This window comes from Haliotis rufescens, unplaced genomic scaffold (genome assembly GCF_023055435.1).
Source record: "Haliotis rufescens isolate VD_foot unplaced genomic scaffold, xgHalRufe1.0.p SCAF_2, whole genome shotgun sequence".
In the NCBI taxonomy this organism is placed as follows: Eukaryota; Metazoa; Mollusca; class Gastropoda; order Lepetellida; family Haliotidae; genus Haliotis; species Haliotis rufescens.
In genome coordinates, this window is record NW_025963890.1 from 66389484 (window position 1) to 66416163 (window position 26680).

At 39.8% G+C, this 26680-nt stretch overlaps 1 protein-coding gene across 1 annotated transcript in view; it reads right to left on the reverse strand.

Annotated features, from left to right (window-relative positions):
* Nucleotides 1–22639, reverse strand: part of LOC124134553 (protein O-linked-mannose beta-1,2-N-acetylglucosaminyltransferase 1-like) — a 53659-nt gene extending 31020 nt beyond the window's left edge. Inside the window, exons 1-3 of the mRNA XM_046499445.2 lie at nt 22528–22639; nt 10485–10757; nt 6729–6825 (exon numbers count right to left, since the gene is read on the reverse strand). Coding sequence (XP_046355401.1) covers nt 6729–6825; nt 10485–10613 — 226 coding nt within the window. The 5' untranslated portion in view covers nt 10614–10757; nt 22528–22639. The remainder of the gene's footprint in view (nt 1–6728; nt 6826–10484; nt 10758–22527) is intronic.
* Between the last annotated feature and the right edge of the window lie 4041 nt (nt 22640–26680).

A 26680-nucleotide genomic window follows, 5' to 3' on the forward strand; every position in this document is an offset into this window, starting at 1 on the left:
ATTGAAGCACGGCTCCATGCACAAACACAAACAACACGCGATACACAATTGTCAATGAACCTCAATAATGAAGTATATCAATCAATAGTGATGTAAAGTCTGGTAAGAGTTTCAGTCAACTCTGGCAAGTCCCAGAGAATGAAAGACTAATGTGTGTGTGTCCCCATGGTGTGTGATGTACTCCTGAATGGGTGCACACATCCCTGTATGACAATGAGCAAATCTGAATACAGTTAAACCCTGTCTATCTGGACACAATGGTTAAAGGGTGCATGGTAATAATTATACCAGTAAATCATGGTGTTCTTTTCAACATGTTCAAAGATAAGTATCACAATATTATTTTTTATGGGTCAGTATATCGGTTGATTTCAAATATCAACTTTGATAATGTGTTTCATTACAAAATGCAAAGTAATTTGTTTCTCGAGAAGATCAAGGTTAATTCATAGTGATAATTTCATTTCCATCAATCGGTAACATCAGGTAACATCACCATCATGGCGACAGTCACACTTTCCATGTGGAGAGTTGTTTACAATGAAGAAGGTACTTGCTTCCAGAATTCGGCAAAGAACAAACTGTTTGAAAAATTGAAGAAAATCAGAATTATACAATAAATCGTGCAACATATCTTGATAAATATAGAGAATCTCACCCGAGTGTCTTTTGATATCAAATATATCAACACGAGTTGAAAAAGTGGAAAAACTTGAGTCTTGCAGACAAGTTTTTCCACTTTTATCAACGAGTGTTGATATATTTGATATCAAAAGACACGAGGGAGAGATTTTGTTTATCATCCTACATCATTCTTCCAACTTTTTCAATTTGTAGACAGAAATAAGCAGTGTCTCAGTATAAAAAGTACTGCTAACAGCTTCAGTAGCAGAGCCATTAGTGATGTCATTTGATTGTGACGTCATGGTAACCAATGACGTCACAATGGTCTGCAAAGCTTTGTGATGCAATTTCATTGCAGAGATATCTACAATGTAGATATCGCTTGATCTCACCCAAGCTATATCCCCTGTGGGAGGCAGTTTTGGATGATAAATTGCAATATGGACTTGTATACTTGTACTTTTACCCTCCATATATCTTTTCAGAACCACCCTGAGATTTACTGTGTTTGGTATATATTTCCCAAAGTGCCCCTTGTTTGAATATGCTTCACTAAAAATATACCTTGGGTTGACACATCAGAAGTGTTTCCACCTTATTAGATCATACATATAGAAAGAGTGAGTGAGTGAGTGAGTTGGGTTTAACGCCGCTTTTAACAGTATTCCAGTTATATCACGGCATGTCAGCTTAATGTGGGAGGAAAGCCCGAAGTGATGCAGGTCTCAGACGTTTACTATTTCGGTGAAACCCACGAGCATGGGTATGGTGCTGACAAACCTAGAAACATAATCGGATTCGAACCCTCGATCATAGGTTTCTGGCGTGCCCAAGGAACGCAACTCTGCACAGCGAATTGCGGCACCTAAGACGACTGGGCCAACATATAGAAAGAAACACTTCCAGGCAGTGTTTGAAATTCGGAATGAAATTCAAGGGGTTCGTGTCACATACTTCTTGTTAAAAAAATATATTTGATCAGGGGTTGCTAGATTTAACTACTTGAGCAAAAAAATCTCAGGGATGATGCCAATCAGGTTCCCCCCCGAACACATACATATTTCCTAATTTCTAAAACTGATCATGACTGTCTGGTGTTTCACTGTCATGACCCTGTGTGTATCAGTACATTCTGTCCATTCTGAATACACCCTGGTTATGCTTACTGCTTACAGGGTGGCCCAGTCATCTAAGGCACCCCAATTGCTGTGCAGAGTTGCATCTCTTGAGCATGCAAGAAACCTATGATCGTGGGTTCAATTCGTGAGTCGCCCCATTCATGTTTCTAGGTTTGTCAGCACCATACCCGTGCTCGTAGGTTTCACCAGAAGTGGTAAACCTCTGAGGCCTGCTTCACTTCTGGCCTAACTTGTACCCATGTGGTGAATCGAACCCGGGCCTTCGGTGTGACATATTCTACTAAGAAAAATATCTAGGAAACATTTGTGATCATAGCTTTGTTTGACTCTAAAAAGAATAATAAACCCTATATATCGTGTGTGGGTGTGTTGGGTTTAACGCCGCTTTTAACATTATTCCAGTTATATCACAGTGTCAGATTAATGTGGGAGGAACACCCAAAGTGATGCAGGTTTCAGATGTTTACCACTTCCGTGAAACCCACAAGCACGGGTATGGTGCTGACAAACCTAGAAACATAATTGGGCCGAACCGAGTTTCGAACCCACAGTCATAGGTTTCGGGTGTGCCCAAGGGACGCAACTCTGCACAGTGAATCGTGGCTCCTTAGACGACTGGGCCACCAATGCCCCCCTTCATGTGCAAGAAACATAAGGAGGAGTTACTGACGACACAACTGGACCTTTTTTGTGACCATGGTGACGTCCCATACAGAGCCAAAAATGCGATTATGCTTGTCGTAAAAGGCAACTAACGGGATCGGGTGGTCAGGCTTGCTGACTTAGTTGATGCATGCCATTGATCCCAAATGTGTTGATCGATGCTCATGATATCAATTACTGGAATGTCTGGTCCAGACTTGATTATTTACAGACCACCGTCATATAGCTGGAATATTGCTGAATATTGTGCGGCGTTAAACAACCAACCAACCAACCAACCAAACAAGGACATCTTGACTTTCATAATTAGCTACACTGTTGATTTATCGTCTTACAATGTAAAGTAAAATAATGACTATTGGATTCACAGTAGAAATGCAGGGTCACGTATACCATGTAAAGTAGAATAATGCAGGATATTGGATTCGCAGTGGAAATGCAGATTCACGTATACTACCCATAATCTCTGAGCTGCAACCATTATGACAGAGCCAGGACAGGGTCTCAGAGAATTCACCCCAATCAATACCTGTCATGGTGACAATCGTCACATATGCATGAGTGATCACAAATAATAAATTATTATTGATTTCCAAAGCTGAAACAAGCCATTACCACCTTAGCAATAAAACATAATCCTTCTCAATCCATTTGTCATGAAGAATTCATTAGGCTATTACGGTAGAGAATATTAACTGATTGCCTCAGATGGCAATTAGGACTGGTTGTGTACATGCTGTAAGAATGAAGCTAAAAGTAACGATCAGCTGCAATGTGGATGTCTCTGATATGCATGAGTCATCAAAAACTTAGGTGAGGTGAGGTGAAATTGGGTATAATGTCGCGTCCAAGATTATTGCACTTATATAGCGACGTGCATGGATGTGCGTGTGTGTGTGTGTGGCTGCTTGTACTAGTCCGGACTGATGCCAATTTATAGTACCAGCACACTGAGATACCATGCCACAGTTTAACATGAATACCCCACTCAGACACAGTATACTGACTCCGAGTCAACCAGTCCTTGTTTTAGCCCCTTAATGCCGAGCACCAGACAGGTAACAACAAGTACCTTTTAACGTCTTTTGGTATGACGCGGACCTTCCACTCCCCGGGCGGATGCTCTGCCACTAGACCACGGAGGCGGTCCAAAAACTTAGAAGACCCATACAAACATAAATCCTCCAGCAAGACCTAGTAGCAGGCTTTTACCTTCACTTGAAAAAGTGGGGATTCAGTTGACCCCAATAAATAATTTTAAGGGTCCTTGCAGGCAAACTGAAGGTCCTGTAAATTAATGACATGGTGTAGTGTACCATGTACTGTATGTTCAGATAATTACTTTAGAGCCTGGAATGAATCAATGATCATGTGGACAGTGGTCATGATTGATGGGTGAAATTACAGACACCCATAACTGCTCTTGATGCACTGTAGGAAAGTACAATGAATGAACGGGACGCGGTATAATTTTTTTCTGTGTCTATTCTCTACATTTGTGAGTCTTAGACCATATTTGTGCGTCGCATAAAACCATGCAGTAGTAACTAGTTTAAATGTTTACAAAAGTCCACATATCATTTTGAAGATACGGAATTATAACTGACGCTATGATCTTTCAATAGTCACACAGTAAGATACAAGATGTTTAGTTGTTGATTATTTCATAATTCCATTCATCCCAATCTGTAAGTGAGTGAGTGAGTGAGTGAGCGAGCCTGGTAATTGCCGCTTTTAGCAATATTCCAGTAACATCATGGCGGGGAACACCAGAAATGGCACCCATGTGGGGAATTGAACCTGGGTCTTTTGCTTCATGAGTGAGTGAGTGAGTATGGTTTTACGCCGCTTTTAGCAATATTCCAGCAATATCACGGCGGGGGACACCAGAAATGGGCTTCACACATTGTTTTGCTTAATGAGCAAACGCTTTAACCACTAGGCTAACCCAACGCCCTCTACTGCAGTGAGTATTGCACAAAAACACTGTTTTGCATGTCGTAACTTCCACATGCAAATTGCTGTTACGACCTAGTCTTGTTTATGCAGCGTGACACACCAGACATGCTTGGAATCACACGAAAAGATGTAAATTAGAAGTCACCCGAACAGGAGAATTATTTTAGAAAAAGTCTAAACACTGGTTCAAAGACAAGTTTACCGACAGACTGGAGCCAAGGGAATAACAACATATCGTATACCCAGAAAATACTCTCAATTACCAATGTGATGAAAACATTGGAGTAAATACACAGTTGCTCAAAACCTTATCTGGAGCCCTGATCAAGTGAAACACCCAATTGCTATTTCATGCTAAAAACAATTAACAATATAATAGTCAAACTACAACAAATATGACTTTCCGAAAGTCAAAGTATGGCATTTATGATATATATATCCATTCTCTATCCACTAAAGTTCTCTTTTTGTAACCAGACAGTGTAATTGCATGATTAGGATGCGTACTTCAGCACGGATTTGCTGACATGGTATTTCCGGTAATGTGTTTGTGTTGGGGGGAAAAAACATCAAAACTTTTCAACCCTGTATATAAGACGACCCCCCTTTAAAGCTCCCTAATTCTAGGTATGAAAAAATGCCTTATACACAGCGACATATGGTAGTCATCTTGAGTCAGTCAAACAGGCATGATAGCATATTACATCTCTTTTAACAGTGTTTAAGAATGAAAAAAATCAATTCTGATCCATGGATAGCACAATGACGCAAATGAAACATATGCTGCTAGTCTTTAACAGCTGTAAATAAATGATCTCCTATCAGTGGAATTTAATATCATTTGTCGTATGAATCATGAAATTCAGATCCACATGTAATGGTGAATTAAAACCTGTCCAACTTTGTCCAGACTTTGAAATAAACAGGATTGCACTACTGCACTCCATTCAAAGACACTTCAAGACTGTGGGGCGCTGGGCTAGCCTTGTGGTTAAAGCGCTGACTCATTAAGCCAAGGCCTAGGTTTAATTCTCCATGTGAGTACAATGTGTGAAACCCATTCCTGGTGTCCCCAGCTGTGATATTGCAGGAATGTTGCTAACTGCGGCATCAAACCATCAAACCATACTTACTCACTTCTTGGATTGTTTACATAATCGAGAACTTATGATTTAAACTAATAATTATTGCCTCAGAGACCTGTGCAATTCTAAATGACATCTAATAGCCGAATACAGATGCAGTCAGTTTAACTGGGTCATCACGTTACAATTAAGATGACACAGTAAGAATATGACCCAACGCATATTTCTACAACAGATACCAAGTTGTCCCCTTGCCTTCTATAGTGATCTGTGGAAACTGTGCTCTTGGTTTGAATAGGACGCACACAGACTGAGGGACAGCATTTACACATTTGGCTGATCAGGATATCTGAACACAAACAACACCATAGTGAAGGGCGTAGCGTTGGCTGTCTCAAGCTTTCAATATTGTCCAACATTCAGCTTTTAAACATGACATAACTCACATGCCTTTTTAGCAAAATATATATTATAAACATAAACCTTGTCCATATTATCAGCAGTTTGTGACTGGCCTGAGTCAGTTTTCGTCAGATCTAGGTAAGTACTTTTTCCACTGTTTTTTTAGGCCACCATTAAAAATGTATGTTTTGCCAATGCAACCCTCTTGTATGAAGTAGGGTAGATGGGGAGGTTGTGTGGATTTTTTTATCTTGAGTATTAAATAATTAGGCATGGAAGGACCTACATTTGATTTGGGAAGTGTATATTCTAAAATAAGATGAAACATTTTTCGGTCACAGTTATTTTGCAGGGACCGACCCAAGACAAAAGACAAATTTTGACTTTTGAAACACAAGTAATCAGTAATATTCATTCTACAGCTTAAAAATTGCAAAAGATTGCTTAATTGTGCTCTATGTGTGTGTGTGTGTGTGTGTGTGTGGGGGGGGGGGGGGGGGGGGGGCGATTGTGTAAAAATAAATGAAAATGTCACAAGTGCATATCAATATCAATATCAGTATACTGGTCTTATCTACATCTTCTAAGAAAGTTATCTTGGGTGTATGATTTGCTTATCTTCAAATTCAGTAAACTGTTTCCTGGAAACCTCTGAAAGCAGCCTTTGTCAGAAAAGAGTCTGATTCTCCCTTCTCAGGCTTATCATGTTTTTCTGAACACATCTAAACTTTCATTGTAACTTGTGAAAGGTGTTCTCATTACCTAGATACATATCCCATGGGCCAAATGGCCTTATAATACCTTGACCCTTTGACATATCCCGTACTTCGGATTAGGATGTGCCAGAATCTCTCACCTGTGCTTTGTGGGTTGTCTCGCAGTTTCTTGCTGGTGTCCAGAATAAAGGTGATATTGATGAACACAGTCACCAACAGGACCAGCACCAGCCCACCCTGCAACAAACCATTGTGTAACATTAAAGTCAACTCCCTAAACCAGAACCTCTCTAAACCAGTCAACCCTGCAACAAACCATTGTGTAGCATTATAGTCAACTCTCAAAACAAGAATCTCTCTAAACCAGACCACCCTGCAACAAATCATTGTGTAACATTATAGTCAACTCCCTAAACAAGAACCTCTCTAAACCAGCCCACCCTGCAACCAACCATAGTGTAACGTAACAGTCAACTCTCTAAGCCAGCACCTCTCTAAACCAGTACACCCTGCAACCAACCATTGTGTAACATTATAGTCAACTCTCTATATCAGCACCTCTCTAAACCAGTCCACCCTGCAAACAACCATTGTGTAACATTATAGTCAACTCTCTAAACAAGAACCTATCTAAACCAGTCCACCCTGCAACCAACCATTGTGTAATGTAACAGTCAACTCTCTAAATCAGCACATCTCTAAACCAGTCCACCCTGCAACCAACCATTGTGTAACATAACAGTCAACTCTCTAAATTAGCACCTCTCTAAACCAGTCCACCCTGCAACCAACCATTGTGTAACATTACAGTCAACTCTCTAAATCAGCACCTCTCTAAACCAGTCCACCCTGCAACCAACCATTGTGTAACATAACAGTCAACTCTCTAAGCCAGCACCTCTCTAAACCAGCACCTCTCTACACCAGTCCACCTTGTAACCAACCATTGTGTAACATTACAGTCAACTCTGTAAACCAGAACCTATCTAAACCAGCCCACTCTGCAACCAACCATTGTGTAACATTACAGTCAACTCCCTAAACCAGAACCTATCTAAACCAGTCTACCCTGCAACCAACCATTGTGTAACATTACAGTCAACTCTCTAAATCAGCACCTCTCTAAACTAGTCCATCCTGCAACCAACCATTGTGTAACGTACCAGTCAACTCTCTAAGCCAGCACCTCTCTAAACCAGCATCTCTCTACACCAATCCGCCTTGTAACCAATCATTGTGTAAAATCACAGTCAACTCTCTAAACCAGAAACCTATCTAAACCAGTCCACCCTGCAACAAACCATTGTGTAACGTGATGGTCAACTCTCAAAACCAGCACCTCTCTAAACCAGTTCACCCTGTAACCAACCATTGTGTAACTGACGGTCAATTCTGTAAACCAGCACCTCTCTAAACCAGCCAACCCTGCAACCAACCATTGTGTAATATTACAGTCAACTCCCTAAACCAGAACCTATCTAAACCAGCCCACCCTGCAACCAACCATTGTGTAATATGACAGTCAACTCCCTAAACCAGCACCTCTCTAAACCAGTCAACCCTGCAACAAACCATTGTGTAACGTGACGGTCAACTCTGTAAACCAGCACCTCTCTAAACCAGTCCACCCTGCAACCAACCATTGTGTAACGTAACAGTTAACTCTGTAAGCCAGCACCTCTCTAAACAGGCACCTCTCTACACCAGTCCACCCTGTAACCGACCATTGCGTAACACTATAGTTAACACCCTAAACCAGAACCTCCCTAAACCAGTCGACCCTGTAACCAACCATTGTGTAACATTACAGTCAACTCTCTAAACCAGCATCTCTCTAAACCAGCACCTCTCTAAACCAGTCCACCCTGTAACCAACCATTGTGTAACATTACAGTCAACTCTCTAAGCCAGCACCTCTCTAAACCAGTACACCCTGCAACCAACCATTGTGTAACATTATAGTCAACTCTCTATATCAGCACCTCTCTAAACCAGTCCACCCTGCAAACAACCATTGTGTAACATTATAGTCAACTCTCTAAACAAGAACCTATCTAAACCAGTCCACCCTGCAACCAACCATTGTGTAATGTAACAGTCAACTCTCTAAATCAGCACATCTCTAAACCAGTCCACCCTGCAACCAACCATTGTGTAACATAACAGTCAACTCTCTAAATTAGCACCTCTCTAAACCAGTCCACCCTGCAACCAACCATTGTGTAACATTACAGTCAACTCTCTAAATCAGCACCTCTCTAAACCAGTCCACCCTGCAACCAACCATTGTGTAACATAACAGTCAACTCTCTAAGCCAGCACCTCTCTAAACCAGCACCTCTCTACACCAGTCCACCTTGTAACCAACCATTGTGTAACATTACAGTCAACTCTGTAAACCAGAACCTATCTAAACCAGCCCACTCTGCAACCAACCATTGTGTAACATTACAGTCAACTCCCTAAACCAGAACCTATCTAAACCAGTCTACCCTGCAACCAACCATTGTGTAACATTACAGTCAACTCTCTAAATCAGCACCTCTCTAAACTAGTCCATCCTGCAACCAACCATTGTGTAACGTACCAGTCAACTCTCTAAGCCAGCACCTCTCTAAACCAGCATCTCTCTACACCAATCCGCCTTGTAACCAATCATTGTGTAAAATCACAGTCAACTCTCTAAACCAGAAACCTATCTAAACCAGTCCACCCTGCAACAAACCATTGTGTAACGTGATGGTCAACTCTCAAAACCAGCACCTCTCTAAACCAGTTCACCCTGTAACCAACCATTGTGTAACTGACGGTCAATTCTGTAAACCAGCACCTCTCTAAACCAGCCAACCCTGCAACCAACCATTGTGTAATATTACAGTCAACTCCCTAAACCAGAACCTATCTAAACCAGCCCACCCTGCAACCAACCATTGTGTAATATGACAGTCAACTCCCTAAACCAGCACCTCTCTAAACCAGTCAACCCTGCAACAAACCATTGTGTAACGTGACGGTCAACTCTGTAAACCAGCACCTCTCTAAACCAGTCCACCCTGCAACCAACCATTGTGTAACGTAACAGTTAACTCTGTAAGCCAGCACCTCTCTAAACAGGCACCTCTCTACACCAGTCCACCCTGTAACCGACCATTGCGTAACACTATAGTTAACACCCTAAACCAGAACCTCCCTAAACCAGTCGACCCTGTAACCAACCATTGTGTAACATTACAGTCAACTCTCTAAACCAGCATCTCTCTAAACCAGCACCTCTCTAAACCAGTCCACCCTGTAACCAACCATTGTGTAACATTACAGTCAACTCTCTAAACCAGCACCTCTCCAAACCAGCCCACCCTGCAACCAACCATTGTGTAACATTACAGTCACCTCTCTAAACCAGTCCACCCTGTGACCAACCATTGTGTAAATTCATTAAAATGAACTCTATAAACCAGCCCATCTGTCAACCAATCTACCCTGCAATCAACCATTATGTAACATTACAATCAACACTCTAAACCATCATGAAATCAACCTTTATGTAACAATGTTTAATGTTAATTCTGCAAAACAGCCAAACTAACATCAACCATTACATGACCTGTTACCTATGTAAATGTTCTGAATCAGACCATTTCCTAAACAATCACTTATCTGAAATACAAGAGACAAACAAATTACACTGCCACATAATATCATCTTAATAAATATAGTCCTATATTCGAATACAAGAGATGAGAATGGGGTTGCTTTTTTACATAAAAAACACTGAAAGTAAGCCAGGGGACCAAAAGATTTATGCGTAAATCATAATGGCTTGTATGACAAAAAATGACCCTGGATGTAATGAAATTCTCATCCCTGAAATCAGGTAACAAAAACAATAACCTTACCTGCAACACTTTGGATATACATCGTCTACTGCTGTAACTGCGAATATGCTGACCATACACATTGCCTCCTTGGAAGCGACTACGGGGGACGTAGGGCTTGGCTCTAGGGTTAGGCACCCAGTTGTCCATCTTACTGGATCTGACGTCACGGGAGTCTTAATGCAGGCAGGCTTCTACTTGTCACTCTCAGTTATAGCAGCACAGATCTTTGTCTCCACCATTCATATGATTCATTGCCGGAGGCAGTAGTCGATTACTGCAGTGGCTGAAGGTCTGAAAGTTAATCATTGAATATCAATAATAGAAAAGTTCATGAGTAATCCTATCCATATTGTTAATATGTATCTTATGAGAGCAGGATGCAGCTATAGTTTGCGTGATGAAGATGATGAATGATAGTCAGTGGCAGTTCAGCAGTATGACCTGTAACAGGTCTGGCAATCTGCATAGCAAGCAATCAATCAACACACTGGTACACCATTGCTATTAGGTAGGGTCAGGAACAGATGGTGATGTGATGTTTGTTGTTTAACGCCGCACTCAGCAATATTCCAGCTATATAAAGGCGGTCTGTAAATAAACGAGTCTGGACCAGACAAACCAGTGATTGGCATCATCCATGATTGATCCACGCAATTGGGATATGATAATATGCATCAACCAAGTCAGTGAGGCTGACGATTTGATCCTGTTAGTCGCCTTTTATGACAACCATAGTCGTCTTTTACGGCAAGCATGGGTTGCTGAAGACCTATTCTATCCCGGATCTTTACGGGTCGAACAGCTTGTAGTTAGTGAGAGAGTTGGGCAGGTTTAATGCCGCTTGAAAAGTATTTCAGTTATATCTTATTGTATCACTATCAGGTAGCACAGCTAGAAGGGATGATGGTGATGGTGAAACCTAAAGGCAAGATGCTGTCAACAGCTGGTCAAGTCAAATCATAATCCAGTTAAATCGCAGATTCAAATTTCAATTGCATCATCACATGATTCTGACACATCTAAGGGAGGCAACTCTAAATAACGAATTGTGGTGCCATAGACAATGCTAAAAAACTTCTTTTGTGTTGAAAATTTGGCAGACAGGATTTTCGAGTGAGTGGCTAATATTTCCAGACAGGCAGTGAATGATTTAGCAGTTCTGTCTAATGATTCACATGTCTGGTGTACCCCGCCGTGATATTGCTGGAATATTGCTAAAAGCGGTGTAAAACCTCACTCACTCACTCACTCTAATTATTCTTATTGTTAAATAGGCAGTCCACAGTAGTGACTAGTCCCAGTGGCAATAAAAGGTGAATTTACAGCTAACTACATACAGCAATTGATGTTGGCATTCTCACAGGTCAACTGACTGAACCTCTCACGATTACAGCAAAGGTTGGTCAAAATGTCCAAGTTGGAGTAAGCAAATTCCCAATCAGGTTAATATTATTCAAAATAATAAAGATTTGCTCATAACATTTGTTTTTCACTGACATTATAAAGAGAAAATTACTTTGAATGCTTTTTTTAACGTTATAGCTAATGTTAAAGTACATCCGACTTTAAGAATAAGAGGGGAGGTGGACTTAAAAAATATAAAAATTGGACAATGTACATTTTACCCAAATTGCCTAAAATCATCAAGTTCATGGTAATGGTCCCTTTAGTAAAAAATCATAGGACAAAACATGTACGTTTTTGTAAATGACTGTTGACTAGTTGACAGACTGGTACTACATGTTTTGCAACACTGAGGGATGCCTTCTCTGATGGTGATTGTTGTTGAGCACATGTCAACACAGTGGGGTTGATGTGGAGTTATACCACATTGCATCAGTACAGCATGGGACTTACCACGGGAACTACACAGAGATGGACCTTAGGGTCATTACTCAGCCTTGATGGTCAGTCTGAGTAACCAATCAGACAACTCATTCATAAGGCTATCCTTAAAGGGACGTTCTGGTGACCATTTCCGGTACTAGATGTTTTAATTAGTTGAATGGGAGACAGTGTACTTAGGGTATTGGTTATGAAAATTAATAACAAAGTGGGTTTGAATGAATGGCAACATAGCTACCGTATTTTCTTGAGATTGTGTGCACCCAAGTATAATCAGACCCCCCTCTAGGGGATTCAGTATTTGGGAAAAACATTTCGAATAGTATGCGCAGAAAAAAATTACACTGTACCCCTTCAGCGAATTCTGGTAAACGAACGGGTGATAAGAAATTTTGTCAGTACAAATTTGAAATTTGAGATAAAAAATCACCAGACATGTTGATTTACCTTTTAAATTGTATTTTTTGTTCTGCTAGGCATTGTTTTACATCCAGGGATTAAGATTACCTTGTGTATTTTTTCGTAAACTAAGTCGGAAACAGCAATCAGCTGAACACACATTTTCTTGGAATCTACCAGTGATTTGGTCAAGACACACCCAATGACATTACTTTACAGGATTTTATGCAAGGATCAGCAAAAATTGTATCTGAAACTATTTTCTTTTCAGGAATAATATATTCCAATATTTTGTTATTTAAGTTGCAGCTTTTACTAAATATATTTAAAATAATAATAACCCTAAGCGTAGCAGCTCATCGCTATTGTCAGTTATTTTTTTTCACATGGAACAATTTGACCATTTACCGTTGGAAAAAAAGTGTGCATTATACACAAGAAAATAGTGGATTGCCACTGACCCAAGACTGTTCCGTCTTTGTTACCCATGACTTTTCTAGTTGGAAACACTCACACCTTACCAAATATACCATGTTAAGCTGATCAGTTCTAAACCCAGTTTGACCAGGCATGACTAAATTATTTGAGTTGTGTATGTTTTATTCATCCTTAGTGTAAACACGTAAAGTCAAACAAATCATTTTTTTATTTGATCTCACATGACTAGATAACTGACAAAGGGGAGAAAATAGAACCATGCAAATGAGCTAAACGAGATCGAGCGGTAGTGAACAAATTTTAGTTCAACTGTCGATGAAACTAAAGCTTTTTGAATAATCGTTACAAGACAATCATATACCATGCTGCTGTTTTCTTTAAATATCTATAATATACACAAGAAAACAAGAACTGTCAGGTAAAGTTCAAAATGATTACTTATAGACTGGTCTAGAAGTTGGTCCTGAGACATTCTTTGGAAGAGGCGCTTAATATGGCAAATTTAAATGCAATTTTTCCGAAACAATAAACCTCAATAATAATTAGTTAAGACATTTGGATTCTTTGATCCCATTGATCAACCTCATCTATATAACATCCTGGGGGCAGTTTGTGAAACTTTGGACTTGAACTATAATCTAATGTTCTAGTAATTACTGGTGTACCAGGCTAAACCTTCCCCTGGCCTGTCCTTCCCCAGGGACAAAATAGCCTAGGCTAAACCTTCCCGGGGAAGGAATATCCTAGGCCAGTTCTTCCCCACCCATGGCCAGATCTTCGCCCCCTAAAATTTTTAACTTACCGTAGGCCAGATCCTCCCCACTCAACTTTAGATATGCTGAACATGAGAGGAAATGGTTCAGCCTAGGCCAGATCCTCCCCACTCAACTTCAGATATGCTGAACATGAGAGGAAATGGTTCAGCATAGGCCAGATCCTCCCCACTCAACTTCAGATATGCTGAACATGAGAGGAAATGGTTCAGCATAGGCCAGATCCTCCCCACTCAACTTCAGATATGCTGAACATGAGAGGAAATGGTTCAGCATAGGCCAGATCCTCCCCACTCAACTTCAGATGTGCTGAACATGAGAGGAAATGGTTCAGCATAGGCCAGATCCTCCCCACTCAACTTCAGATATGCTGAACATGAGAGGAAATGGTTCAGCATAGGCCAGATCCTCCCCACTCAACTTCAGATATGCTGAACATGAGAGGAAATGGTTCAGCCAAGGCCAGTTCCTCCCCACTCAACTTCAGATATGCTGAACATGAGAGGAAATGGTTCAGCATAGGCCAGATCCTCTCCACTCAACTTTAGATATGCTGAACATGAGAGGAAATGGTTCAGCATAGGCCAGATCCTCCCCACTCAACTTCAGATATGCTGAACATGAGAGGAAATGGTTCAGCATAGGCCAGTTCCTCCCCACTCAACTTCAGATATGCTGAACATGAGAGGAAATGGTTCAGCCAAGGCCAGTTCCTCCCCACTCAACTTCAGATATGCTGAACATGAGAGGAAATGGTTCAGCCTAGGCCAGTTCCTCCCCACTCAACTTCAGATATGCTGAACATAAGAGGGGATAGTTTAGCCTAGGCCAGATCCTCCCCCCTTGATTTCAGATATGCTGAACATAAGAGGAAATGGTTCAGCATAGGCCAGATCCTCCCCACTCAACTTCAGATATGCTGAACATAAGAGGAAATGGTTCAGCCTAGGCCAGATCCTCCCCACTCAACTTCAGATATGCTGAACATAAGAGGAAATGGTTCAGCCTAGGCCAGATCCTCCCCACTCAACTTCAGATATGCTGAACATAAAGAGGAAAGGGTTCAGCAAAGGCCAGTTCCTCCCCCCTTGATTTCAGATATGCTGAACATACGAGGAAATGGTTCAGCATAGGCCAGTTCCTCCCCACTCAACTTCAGATATGCTGAACATAAGAGGAAATGGTTCAGCCTAGGCCAGATCCTCCCCACTCAACTTCAGATATGCTGAACATAAGAGAAAATGGTTCAGCATAGGCCAGTTCCTCCCCACTCAACTTCAGATATGCTGAACATAAGAGAAAATGGTTCAGCCAAGGCCAGTTCCTCCCCACTCAACTTCAGATATGCTGAACATAAGAGAAAATGGTTCAGCCTAGGCCAGTTCCTCCCCACTCAACTTCAGATATGCTGAACATGAGAGGAAATGGTTCAGCCTAGGCCAGTTCCTCCCCACTCAACTTCAGATATGCTGAACATGAGAGGAAATGGTTCAGCCTAGGCCAGTTCCTCCCCACTCAACTTCAGATATGCTGAATATAAGAGGAAATGGTTCAGCAAAGGCCAGTTCTTCCCCCCATGATTTCAGATATGCTGAACATAAGAGGAAATGGTTCAGCCTAGGCCAGTTCCTCCCCACTCAACTTCAGATATGCTGAATATAAGAGGAAATGGTTCAGCCAAGGCCAGATCCTTCCCCCTTGATTTCAGATATGCTGAACATAAGAGGAAATGGTTCAGCCAAGGCCAGTTCTTCCCCCCCATGATTTCAGATATGCTGAACATAAGAGGAAATGGTTCAGCCAAGGCCAGTTCTTCCCCCCCATGATTTCAGATATGCTGAACATAAGAGGAAATGGTTCAGCCAAGGCCAGTTCTTCCCCCCCCTTGATTTCAGATATGCTGACCATAAGAGGAAATGGTTCAGCATAGGCCAGATCCTCCCCCCTTGATTTCAGATATGCTGAACATAAGAGGAAATGGTTCAGCCTAGGCCAGATCCTCCCCACTCAACTTCAGATATGCTGAACATAAGAGGAAATGGTTCAGCCAAGGCCAGTTCCTCCCCACTCAACTTCAGATATGCTGAACATAAGAGGAAATGGTTCAGCCAAGGCCAGATCCTCCCCACTCAACTTGATGTATCTTGTCATAACAATTTACAAATCCTCCCTTTTATAAATTACAAATCCTCCCAAAAATGCCTACCAAATGGAGACTGGGGATGTATACCTTTATATCAACATGACACAAAGGAAATATGTTATATAATATTTGGGTTAATATTTTATTACCGACCTTATAAACATGTGATCAATAATCAAATTTCTGAAACATGAGAAACTATTACGATTGAAGGTGGAGAATGTGAAACTCACCATATGAGAAATGTTTGCAATAGAAGGAGTAGAATGTTAAACTCACTATATGTGAAACATTTACAACAGAAGGTGGAGAATGTGAAACTCACTATATGTGAAACATTTGCAATAGAAGGTGGAGAATGTGAAACTTACTATATGTGAAACATTTGCAATAGGAGGAGAATGTGAAACTCACTATACGTGAAACATTTGAATAGAAGGTGGAAAATGTAAAACTCACTATATAGTATATGTGAAAGATTTGCAATAGAAGGTGGAGAATGTGAAACTCAATATGTGAAACATTTGCAACAGAAGGTGGAGAATGTGAAACTCACTATATGCATGATATGGGAAACATTTGCAATAGAAGGTGGAGAATGTGAAACTCACTATATGTGAAACAGTTGCAATAGAAGGTGGAGAATGTGAAACTCACTATATGTTAAACATTTGCAATAGAAGGTGGAAAATGTAAAACTCACTATATAGTATATGTGAAAGATTTGCAATAGAAGGTGGAGAATGTGAAACTCACTATATGCATGATATGGGAAACATTTGCAATAGAAGGTGGAGAATGTGAAACTCACTATATGTGAAACAGTTGCAATAGAAGGTGGAGAATGTGAAACTCACTATATGTGAAACATTTACATTACAAGGTGTAAATGTGAAACTCACTATATGTTAAACATTTGCAATAGAAGGTGGAAAATGTAAAACTCACTATATAGTATATGTGAAAGATTTGCAATAGAAGGTGGAGAATGTGAAACTCAATATGTGAAACATTTGCAACAGAAGGTGGAGAATGTGAAACTCACTATATGCATGATATGGGAAACATTTGCAATAGAAGGTGGAGAATGTGAAACTCACTATATGTGAAACAGTTGCAATAGAAGGTGGAGAATGTGAAACTCACTATATGTGAAACATTTACATTACAAGGTGGAAAATGTGAAACTCACTATATGTTAAACATTTGCAATAGAAGGTGGAAAATGTAAAACTCACTATATAGTATATGTGAAAGATTTGCAATAGAAGGTGGAGAATGTGAAACTCAATATGTGAAACATTTGCAACAGAAGGTGGAAAATGTGAAACTCACTATATGCATGATATGGGAAACATTTGCAATAGAAGGTGGAGAATGTGAAACTCACTATATGTGAAACAGTTGCAATAGAAGGTGGAGAATGTGAAACTCACTATATGTGAAACATTTACATTACAAGGTGGAAAATGTGAAACTCACTATATGTTAAACATTTGCAATACAAGGTGGAAAATGTGAAACTCAATATGTGAAACATTTGCAATAGAAGGTGGAGAATGTGAAACTCACTATATGCATGATATGGGAAACATTTGCAATAGGTGGAGAATGTGAAACTCACTATATGTTAAACATTTGCAATACAAGGTGGAAAATGTGAAAGTCACTATGTGAAACATTTGCAACAGAAGGTGAAGGTGTGAAACTGAGGAAGAAGTCCAGGAATGTTGTAGGAGCTGTCCCACCTGTTTCTCCCTCGCTGCTCACTACTGAAGTGTGGCATGTACGCTGATCTAGTCAATTCCCTAACCATGAGCTAACATCAATAATTAACTGCAAACCTTCACTTTCTTAATGGTCCATCCCAAGAAGACGGACACGAATGTGTTCGTATTGTCATATTGGACATTCTGTTTGGATGTCTCCATGACGAAACAAATATATCAAGCTTTGCTTAATATGCTGAAGTTTTTTAACAGCTCAAGATGCATTTGTGTTATTATTGATCTGCAAGTACTCACTGATACTTTTCATGTGGGTGGATGGAAGGGTGGGTTTGGGTGGGTGGGTGGGTGGCCAGTACTTACAACTAGCTGTTCAAGTCTGAGTTGCTGCATGGTGATCACTGAGATGAAGATCCATACAACTCCATACTACTGAGCCCCAAGGGCATCAAAATCAAACCTCTGGGTAAAATACCCAAATAACCAAAGGCTTATCTATAGCTCTGAGGATGCTGTTATAATGATGGAATATTGACAAAGGATTATATTCTTCAGATTTGTATGCATCATTGAATATAGAATGCACAGTAATGTTAAAACTTTAAAACCTCTGGCGGCTCCAAATGCAATTTCTGGACATCAAACATATCAAATACTTCTTATGTGCTGCTATTTTCTGAAAACAATCTGTTATATACACAATAAAATATGGACTATCATATAAATTTTCGGTCTAAGTAGGGAGTGCTTACAAAGATTACTTGCAGGATTGGTAAAAAGTTGTTGAGGGCGCCTTATTGGAGTATGGCACTAAATACGGAGAATACTGTATAATATTATTCCTTATTTTTCTTTGATTGTAGTTGGACAGATGAAGCATAAAAAAGTACACAAAATTGTTGTCAGAGTCCATATGTAAGGAAATGGTTCAAATACCATACTGGTTCTATGTTGTAAGTGGACCCCCATTCTGCTGGTACACAACCACACTGATAGACGAAATGGCATTATGATGTTCTTCTCTATATTTAGGACATTTGACATTTTGCATGACAGTAAATTTTGTACTGCCAGTTATTGTTCACCCAGTTCTCGAATTAACACAACAACAAATCTGTCCCTACCGTGGTACAGTATGGTGCTTTTCACATCGCCACAACAAAGATGAAACAAGTCATCCAAATCACGCATATCGACATATATAGTTTGGAAGGTAATTTAAAGTACCGACGTTTACTGCAATGTTTACTGTTAGCGTTGGGCGTCTCAAAGTGCGTGATTCCCGTGCACCCTTTCAAGTGGAGTTGATTGGTTCAACTGTGTCATATGGCCCTGTGACGCAGGGGTAGCATTATGCAGATGGCTGTTTCAATGAATGCTCATTCCACCCGTGACGAACAGGTCTGGTTGTTGATGAAATAGTGATAGCTAATAGACAGATTTTTTATTCATGCACCGATTGTCTTTAAACAATGTTAAATGTAATATCCAGTTATGCATGACTGTTTAATCATCTCATACCAACTATGAATGGAGTAGGTCCGATAGTTTTTCAGATATTGTAGTAAACATCGGTACCTTAAATTACCTTCCAGACTATACATGTGTTTCATAGATCATCTTCCATTTGTCAGACTGCTAAAAACAACTTTCATGGTTGAGGGCACATCAGGTGTGTGATATATTCCCTTAAATCCGAATAGACTAGTCCTATAACACAGCAATGACTTTAGAAGACACAAATTTGACTGTTTAAGCAAGAATGATTCGAAATGGTGTAGGTGACAGATCCGCTTCTAGCATGTATGGAATTAAGCTATGAGACTAAAACATATCTACTCAGTGAAAATATCAGTGACAACAAACTGTGAAACATTAAAATATGAAGTACATACACTTCAAAGGGATACAGTTAACTTTAAATTGGCCTACTTACTAGCGAAAACAAACTGGTTATGTTAATGAAGCATCTTAAACTCACTTGTAAATAAAAGTACCATCTCACAAACTTAAGTGAAAAAATATTTACAGTTTAACCAAGCCATTTAAAACTTCAAAGAGATTGCCAGTGTCTGGGTCACATGACCATTAAAAAAAGGGTGTTAAAAAATTTGGCTGTTAAAAAATATGCTGGTGTCTGACAACTGGGAGGACCCCATTTCATAGTGCACATGATGCTATTGTTGGAATGTTTACATAGCTTTCTTCTCATTTTTCTTAACAACATGATTGAACCTACTTTAATAATACTATTAATGCTTAAAAAATCAGTTGAACATGTTGACTCTTTCAAGGTTAAAGTGAGTGAGTTGTGTTTAACGCCGTTTTTAACAGTATTCCAGTTATATCACGCTGTGTCAGCTTAATGTGGGAGTGATGCAGGTCTCAGACTTTTACCACTTCGGTGAAACCCACGAGCACGGGTATGGTGCTGACAAACCTAGATAATAATCGGGGCGAACCGGGATTTGAACCCACAATCATAGGTTTCTGGCATGCCCAAGTGACGCAACTCTGCACAGCGAATCGCGGCGCCTTAGACGACTGGGTCACCCGTGACCCCTCAAGGTTAAAGAATACAAACTTGAAGATATGGAAATATCATGTTTATAATATAGTGCATTCAAGTAGAATATATTTTGGTATCTGGAGTCTATCAATTTGTCGGTCACAGACAAATATTATATGTCAAAGATCAGAACACTGTTTTAGTAATCATGTGTATACACCTGTTTCTAGACGTCTTATGTTTCAACTTCTAAACTTGCTATGTCATCTTCAAGATGCTGAAGCTGCAAGACATTTCTATTGCTTAGAAATGTGATAACCAACAGGTATTATGAACATTGATGATGACATAAGATTTATAACATCATTAAATATGTAATTTAACAAGTATAACTCGCAGGGTATTATCTTGTGATATATTTCAGTAGACATATTTGTGTACCATACTATCATGTATATTGACCACATAAACACAGTCGGTGACTTCAGCTACTAGTCTGTAGCCCGATTCTCGTACAGTTTCTTTCAGTCCAGCAAGCTTTGTTTATCAAAGTTACAACTACCGTATTCGACGTAATAAGCGCCCTGCTCTAATAAGCGCCCACGGCGATATTTGCCAATATCTTGGCTAGTAAACAATCTCAATTAGCACCCCTTCCAAGTGGTTTACGTACATAAGACTTATTTATTTGTGTATAATACGCACTCGTATGTTATATGCACCCTTAATTATTGGCAATTAAATCCTGGAAAAATATTTCTGTCGTATATAAACATTTCAGGCTGTCAGCATAAACCACGAAATTTACGATCTTTCAACTCAAAATACTATTCTAATAAGAGCCCCCTATTTCTAATTTTGAGAGCGCCCTGGGCGCTTATTACCTCGAATACGGTATATTCTACTGAAAATAATGTCAAATGACTGGTCAAGGCTTGTAGATCCAAACGGTTATGGCAGACTGCAAACATGACAAAAATGATGCAGAAATAGCCAGTCAATGAGAGGATGGAGTGCAGGCATTATAAATGCTGATCTTAGCAAGTTGCAATAGTATTAGGCCTAAATACATACCATGGAAAACTAGAACAGATTTATGTGTTATTAAAAACATTTTATAAGGAAAACCTCACATACGGCATAATTGAAGTTTTGGCACACCATACAAGATGTGTATAGTATGACTCCATATTATCACTGGCTCTATATTGTCGTGGTATCGGTAAATCTTGTAATCTACATCCCCAGTTGACTGTTTACTTATGCAAAACTTAGCGCAATATTTCACCGCATGACGGAATGCAGGATTCGTAGCGGTGTGTCACGGCTACTCGTACGTATACACGCTAACTTTTTTATGATAGTTTCTGGAATGTTTTTGAAGTGGAATTACCCCTACCTCTCGGTCGTATGAATACTGATCATGCATAATCCAAAACAGGAATTGATGTAAACCACATAATCAAAACGTATCACACAGAAAGTTGTCATACTGCAATAATATAGAGTTGCCCATGCTTGAGTTGCCAATGACAGGTACTTTGTTTACCAAACTCGGTAAAGAAAATCAGCATTGATCAATCCTACTTGATGTGTCATAAAAGTTGAATAAAGAACAAAAAACATTTTTTCATATGACACAGTTAATGTGTTTGTAAGCATTCACCATTACAATCCATTATAAATTATCTACCACGATAATATAGCATACCATGCTACAACAGGACCAAGGCTTCTATCATAAACTTGCTTCTTTATTTTTGTTTGCAGGTTCATCATGTTTATTTACAAAAGTGCAATACTCACCTTGTGCCTTAAATGTGTTAAATAATATTTGCCAGAAAGTTTCAAAAGAAAACTACTCAGTAGGCTTATGCATTAACTTAAGTTATTAATCACTTGTGATACTAATAGTGTAAATAATGATTGAGATTTATATCAATGTTGGTATTACATAAACTTTTAAATTAAGTAAGTACTGCTTCGACCGTGTTGTCAGTGTTGAAAATTAACCCATCGTAAATACTTCTCGGTGATGGAGGCACGTAGCGTAGACAAGACCGACTGACGATGTGAAAGTAACCGTGACAACAGGTTTCTCAAAATGGGAGTAGGCTTGATTATCACGATTTACTGTTAGATGAAGCTTGTGTTCCTAGACTTCATCATTCCGACGTTTTACATCAAAGAACATGGAATGAAAATAAAATATTTTGGGGGTACTCACCATACACTTTGTATCCAGAAACAAGACCATCAGATGTCCGTTGAAAGGGAATTTATATTAGTAAATGCCAGTGTGTATACTCACAAACGCCTCTGGCAAAACCGGGTCTAAGGGACATAACTCTATCGAAGATTTACATAATACCACGAAAAATATGAATAGACCCGGTAATTACAATAATTTGGTCCATACATCACTGTACGGTGTACATATATGTACTGCTTTTTGTACTATGATGTTCTTTCTTTACATGAAATTACTACAAATGATATGCATACTGTTAAAAAAGTGCAGCACCTTCAACGATATTTATTTGATCAAAGACGTATATATACGTCTTTGATTTGATATTATGTATTTTTAACGTTCTTCTTCGTGTGTTTTTGGCTGCTTAGAATTTAACGAGGGCAAAAATATAAATGTATTACCACTTACGCCTGTTACAAAACATATTTGTTGGCAGAGTACAAATACAGACCCGCAGCATATCTATACCGTATATATACACGTAAATCATATCAAATATTCCATTAAAGTAACTGGAATAAGATATAGGCCAAGAAGATTTAAAATATTTCCGCTAGTATTTTATAAATCATAACTATGAATACAAGGAACTATTGTTATGCGTAAATATATATTGCTCATTGTTACATCTAAGCCAGATAATTAGGGAAAACGTTTGAAGTGTCCACTGGAGAGAGATTTCGCTGATATCAACTATTTTTCAGATGATGTAATGTTATAAACTGAAAGAATGTAACGTCATATCACTACAGATGACCAATCAAAATTCAGAATCACTAAAATGCACATGCACAATAATCGGTAATATTATTGGGAATAAGTTTTTCTTTGTTTTCACAAGGATGCTTCATCCCGAGCACCGCCCCAGATTTCCCCTTGCGGTCAACTTGGTATCTCTGCCACAGGCCTCGCCACATCTTACAGTCACTTCAACAAGTTTTATGTAGATGGGGGGGGGGGGGGGGGGGGGGGGGGGGGGTGTATGTTTGGTATTTCCCAGATATTGTCACAATTTTCATGTCGATAATGTGTACCTTGTTTCTCAGTACCGATTGTCATATTTCTCCCACTTTTGAATGCGATCATTCGTTCATCTGCGTTGCCCTGCTACATCTATAGGGAACAACTCACAAGACACTTCCCTCTCACAAATAACGTCGTCCAATTTACGTCATCAAGTTCCGGCGTATGTTCGAATGTCCAGAAATGACGTCATGTAGAACAATGTTAATTTTTATCGTGAAATAAACCGCGCTTCATTCTTCGTTTTTCTTTCCGATTTATAGCGTAGCTTTATCTTATATATGGTTATCATCTATTTCATTTTTGAAACCTCTCCTGAGACATTGTATGTATGTACTTAATTGTCGTCATAAACTATTAGAGGGATAGTTGGCACAGACAATAGAGGGTTATGAATGACTTCAATCAACTTGACGGGGAGCTCTAGCCCGCCTTTAAAGAACCAACTAAATAAGAGACGGTGTATGGTATTGTATATGTTGACTGACGAGAAGGATAACACTCTGACAAATGAATGGATTTAATACAAAATATTTTTGCAAGTCAGAGCTGTATGAACAGAGACCATATAATAGAGGGACGGCCCTCTAGCCTATGCGCGAAACCATCAGTGCTACGGCTTGTACTGCGCAGCCTGTCAAAAAGCGAGCAGAAACGCGTTCACTGCAGTCATCGTTGTCGCCTTTTTTTCCATGCAAAATATATATTTTACAATACAAAATTACACTCATGTATTTCTTAACATTGTTAACATTACAACTGAGATTTGTTGGTGCCCTAAAGCATGTCGTTGTCACTGTATTTGATGACTGTGATCATGGACCCTAATATCGTATTAAGTGTCCATGCTGTGATCTAGCTTTGTCTTTGTCCGAGAGAACAATTATTATATGATCTCTGGTATGAAGTACTGTATTAATGAAGCACCAGCTGAAAATGGGCATCAGATCATGAAGCGGTCTCTAAAATCACCACAAATTCACTTATGGAGTCGATGGAGTCGGTGTAGTTGTTGTTGCTTTAAGTGTTTCAGAGGTCACCTTCTGCAGTAGCAATTTCGGCTGACCTGTCCCTCTTTGGGACTCCTTTGTGTGGGTAGGGTACACATGTCTATTGTGAGTTTTGTAGTCACAGAATTTCTGATTTTGTTTTGATGTGATTTCTGTTTTCGCATATTGATATAATTTCATTTATATTTTGGCTGCTGTATATACGTTCGAGTAGCTGTCCATCTCTCAGAAACAGAGTTAGTTTGGCCTTCGCTATTGCATCTCTTGGCTTTAGGAGGGAGTCGGTGTAGAAACAGTGTGGTACTTAGCAGCCATTATGGGGTATTCTCACTTTGCCGGCAGGTATTGTAGTCAAGAACAATAGGGATTAAGTGAGTGAGTGAGTATGGTTTTACGCCGCTTTTAGCAATATTCCAGCAATATCACGGCGGGGGACACCAGAAATGGGCTTCACACATTGTACCCATGTCGGGAATCGAACCCGGGTCTTCGGCGTGACGAGCGAACGCTTTAACCACTAGGCTACCCGACCGCCCCAATAGGGATTAAGACCAGAAGTAGTTTCAGACTATAGTGTACCTGTTGCAGGGGTACCCTCCAAGTGTGGCCACCGACCTGCCTACGCCTCACTCAACACAGTGGCCACACTGGGAATTGGATGACGTCACAGTGTCACACGGGGACAACTGATCGTAATTAATTAAGTAATTGAGTAAGGAGGGATTAGCAACTAATTCTGGACTGATAAAGAAAAATTCTCTGCACATGTGAGCAGTAAATTAAGGAAATTAAGCAGGAAATTAGTCTGTAATAAATAGCACCATGCATGTCCATTGGTCACATATCACTATGGACCCGTGAAGATCCGGGGTAGAATAGATCTTCAGCAACCCATGCTTGCCGTAAAAGGCGACTATGCTTGTCGTAAAAGGCGACTAACGGGATCGGGTGGTCAGGCTCGCTGACTTGGTTGATGCATGTCATCGATCCCAATTGCCTGGATCGATGCTCATGATATTAATAACTGAGCAGACCGCCGTCATATAGCTGGAATATTGCTGAGTGCGGCGTTAAACAACAAACAAACCAAACCAAATCAAACATTTCACTATGTGGATGCTATAGATGACATTGTAGCCGGTAAACATCACGGGTTAGACATCTTGCTTGATGGATTTAGATACGATACAACATTTGTTTGTTTTGTTTGTTCTACAAGCAAACAAACAGGCACTGATGCCAGATTTTTGAAGTGAGGACTGGAGCATGTGATATTTGAAAGAGACTTAAGATCCTATTTGTCAGCATGCGGGGTAGAATAGGTCTTCAGCAACCCTTGCTTGTCTTGAAAGGTAACTCTACCTGTCGTAAAAGCCGACTAACGGGATCGGGTGGTCAGGCTCGCTAACTTGTTTGATGCATGTCATCGATCCCAATTGCGTGGCTCGATGCTCATGGTATTAATCACTGGATTGTCTGGTCCAGACTCGATTATTTACAGACCGCCGCCATAAAGCTGGAATATTGCTGAGTGCGGCATTAAACAACAAACAAACAAACAACAACTTACCACACGTTTTGACATGCATAGGAATATCACTTATATCAGTTCCTGAGTGCGTGAGTTAAAATTTAACGTCGCATCGGCAGTATTTCAACCAAATAACGACGATATATCAGTTCCTAGTAAGATCTATAGTGAAATTTAAATGTTCGAATATCACTATGGTTGATTCGAGGAACATTATAGCTGATTCTCAGAATGGATTAAACAGAGGAACTGTTTTGATCACATCTATAGCTTATACACAATAATTATAGGGTTGATTGGACGGTAACCAACAGAGATCTACCTTTTTCTTGGATATAAAGAAAGGTTTGATAATGTGGACAGAAATTATTTTGTTAAAAGTTGAAAATAGCTGGGATAAAGGGGAAACTATTTACAACTTTACCATCTTTACACGACAACACAACCAACCCTATGCGCACGACCTGTTAACACTATTCTTCTGTGTGACCAGGGGAAGTGACAGGGCGGTATTCTGTCGTCATCTCCGTTCTCCCTGTATATCAACGACCTGCAGCTGGTA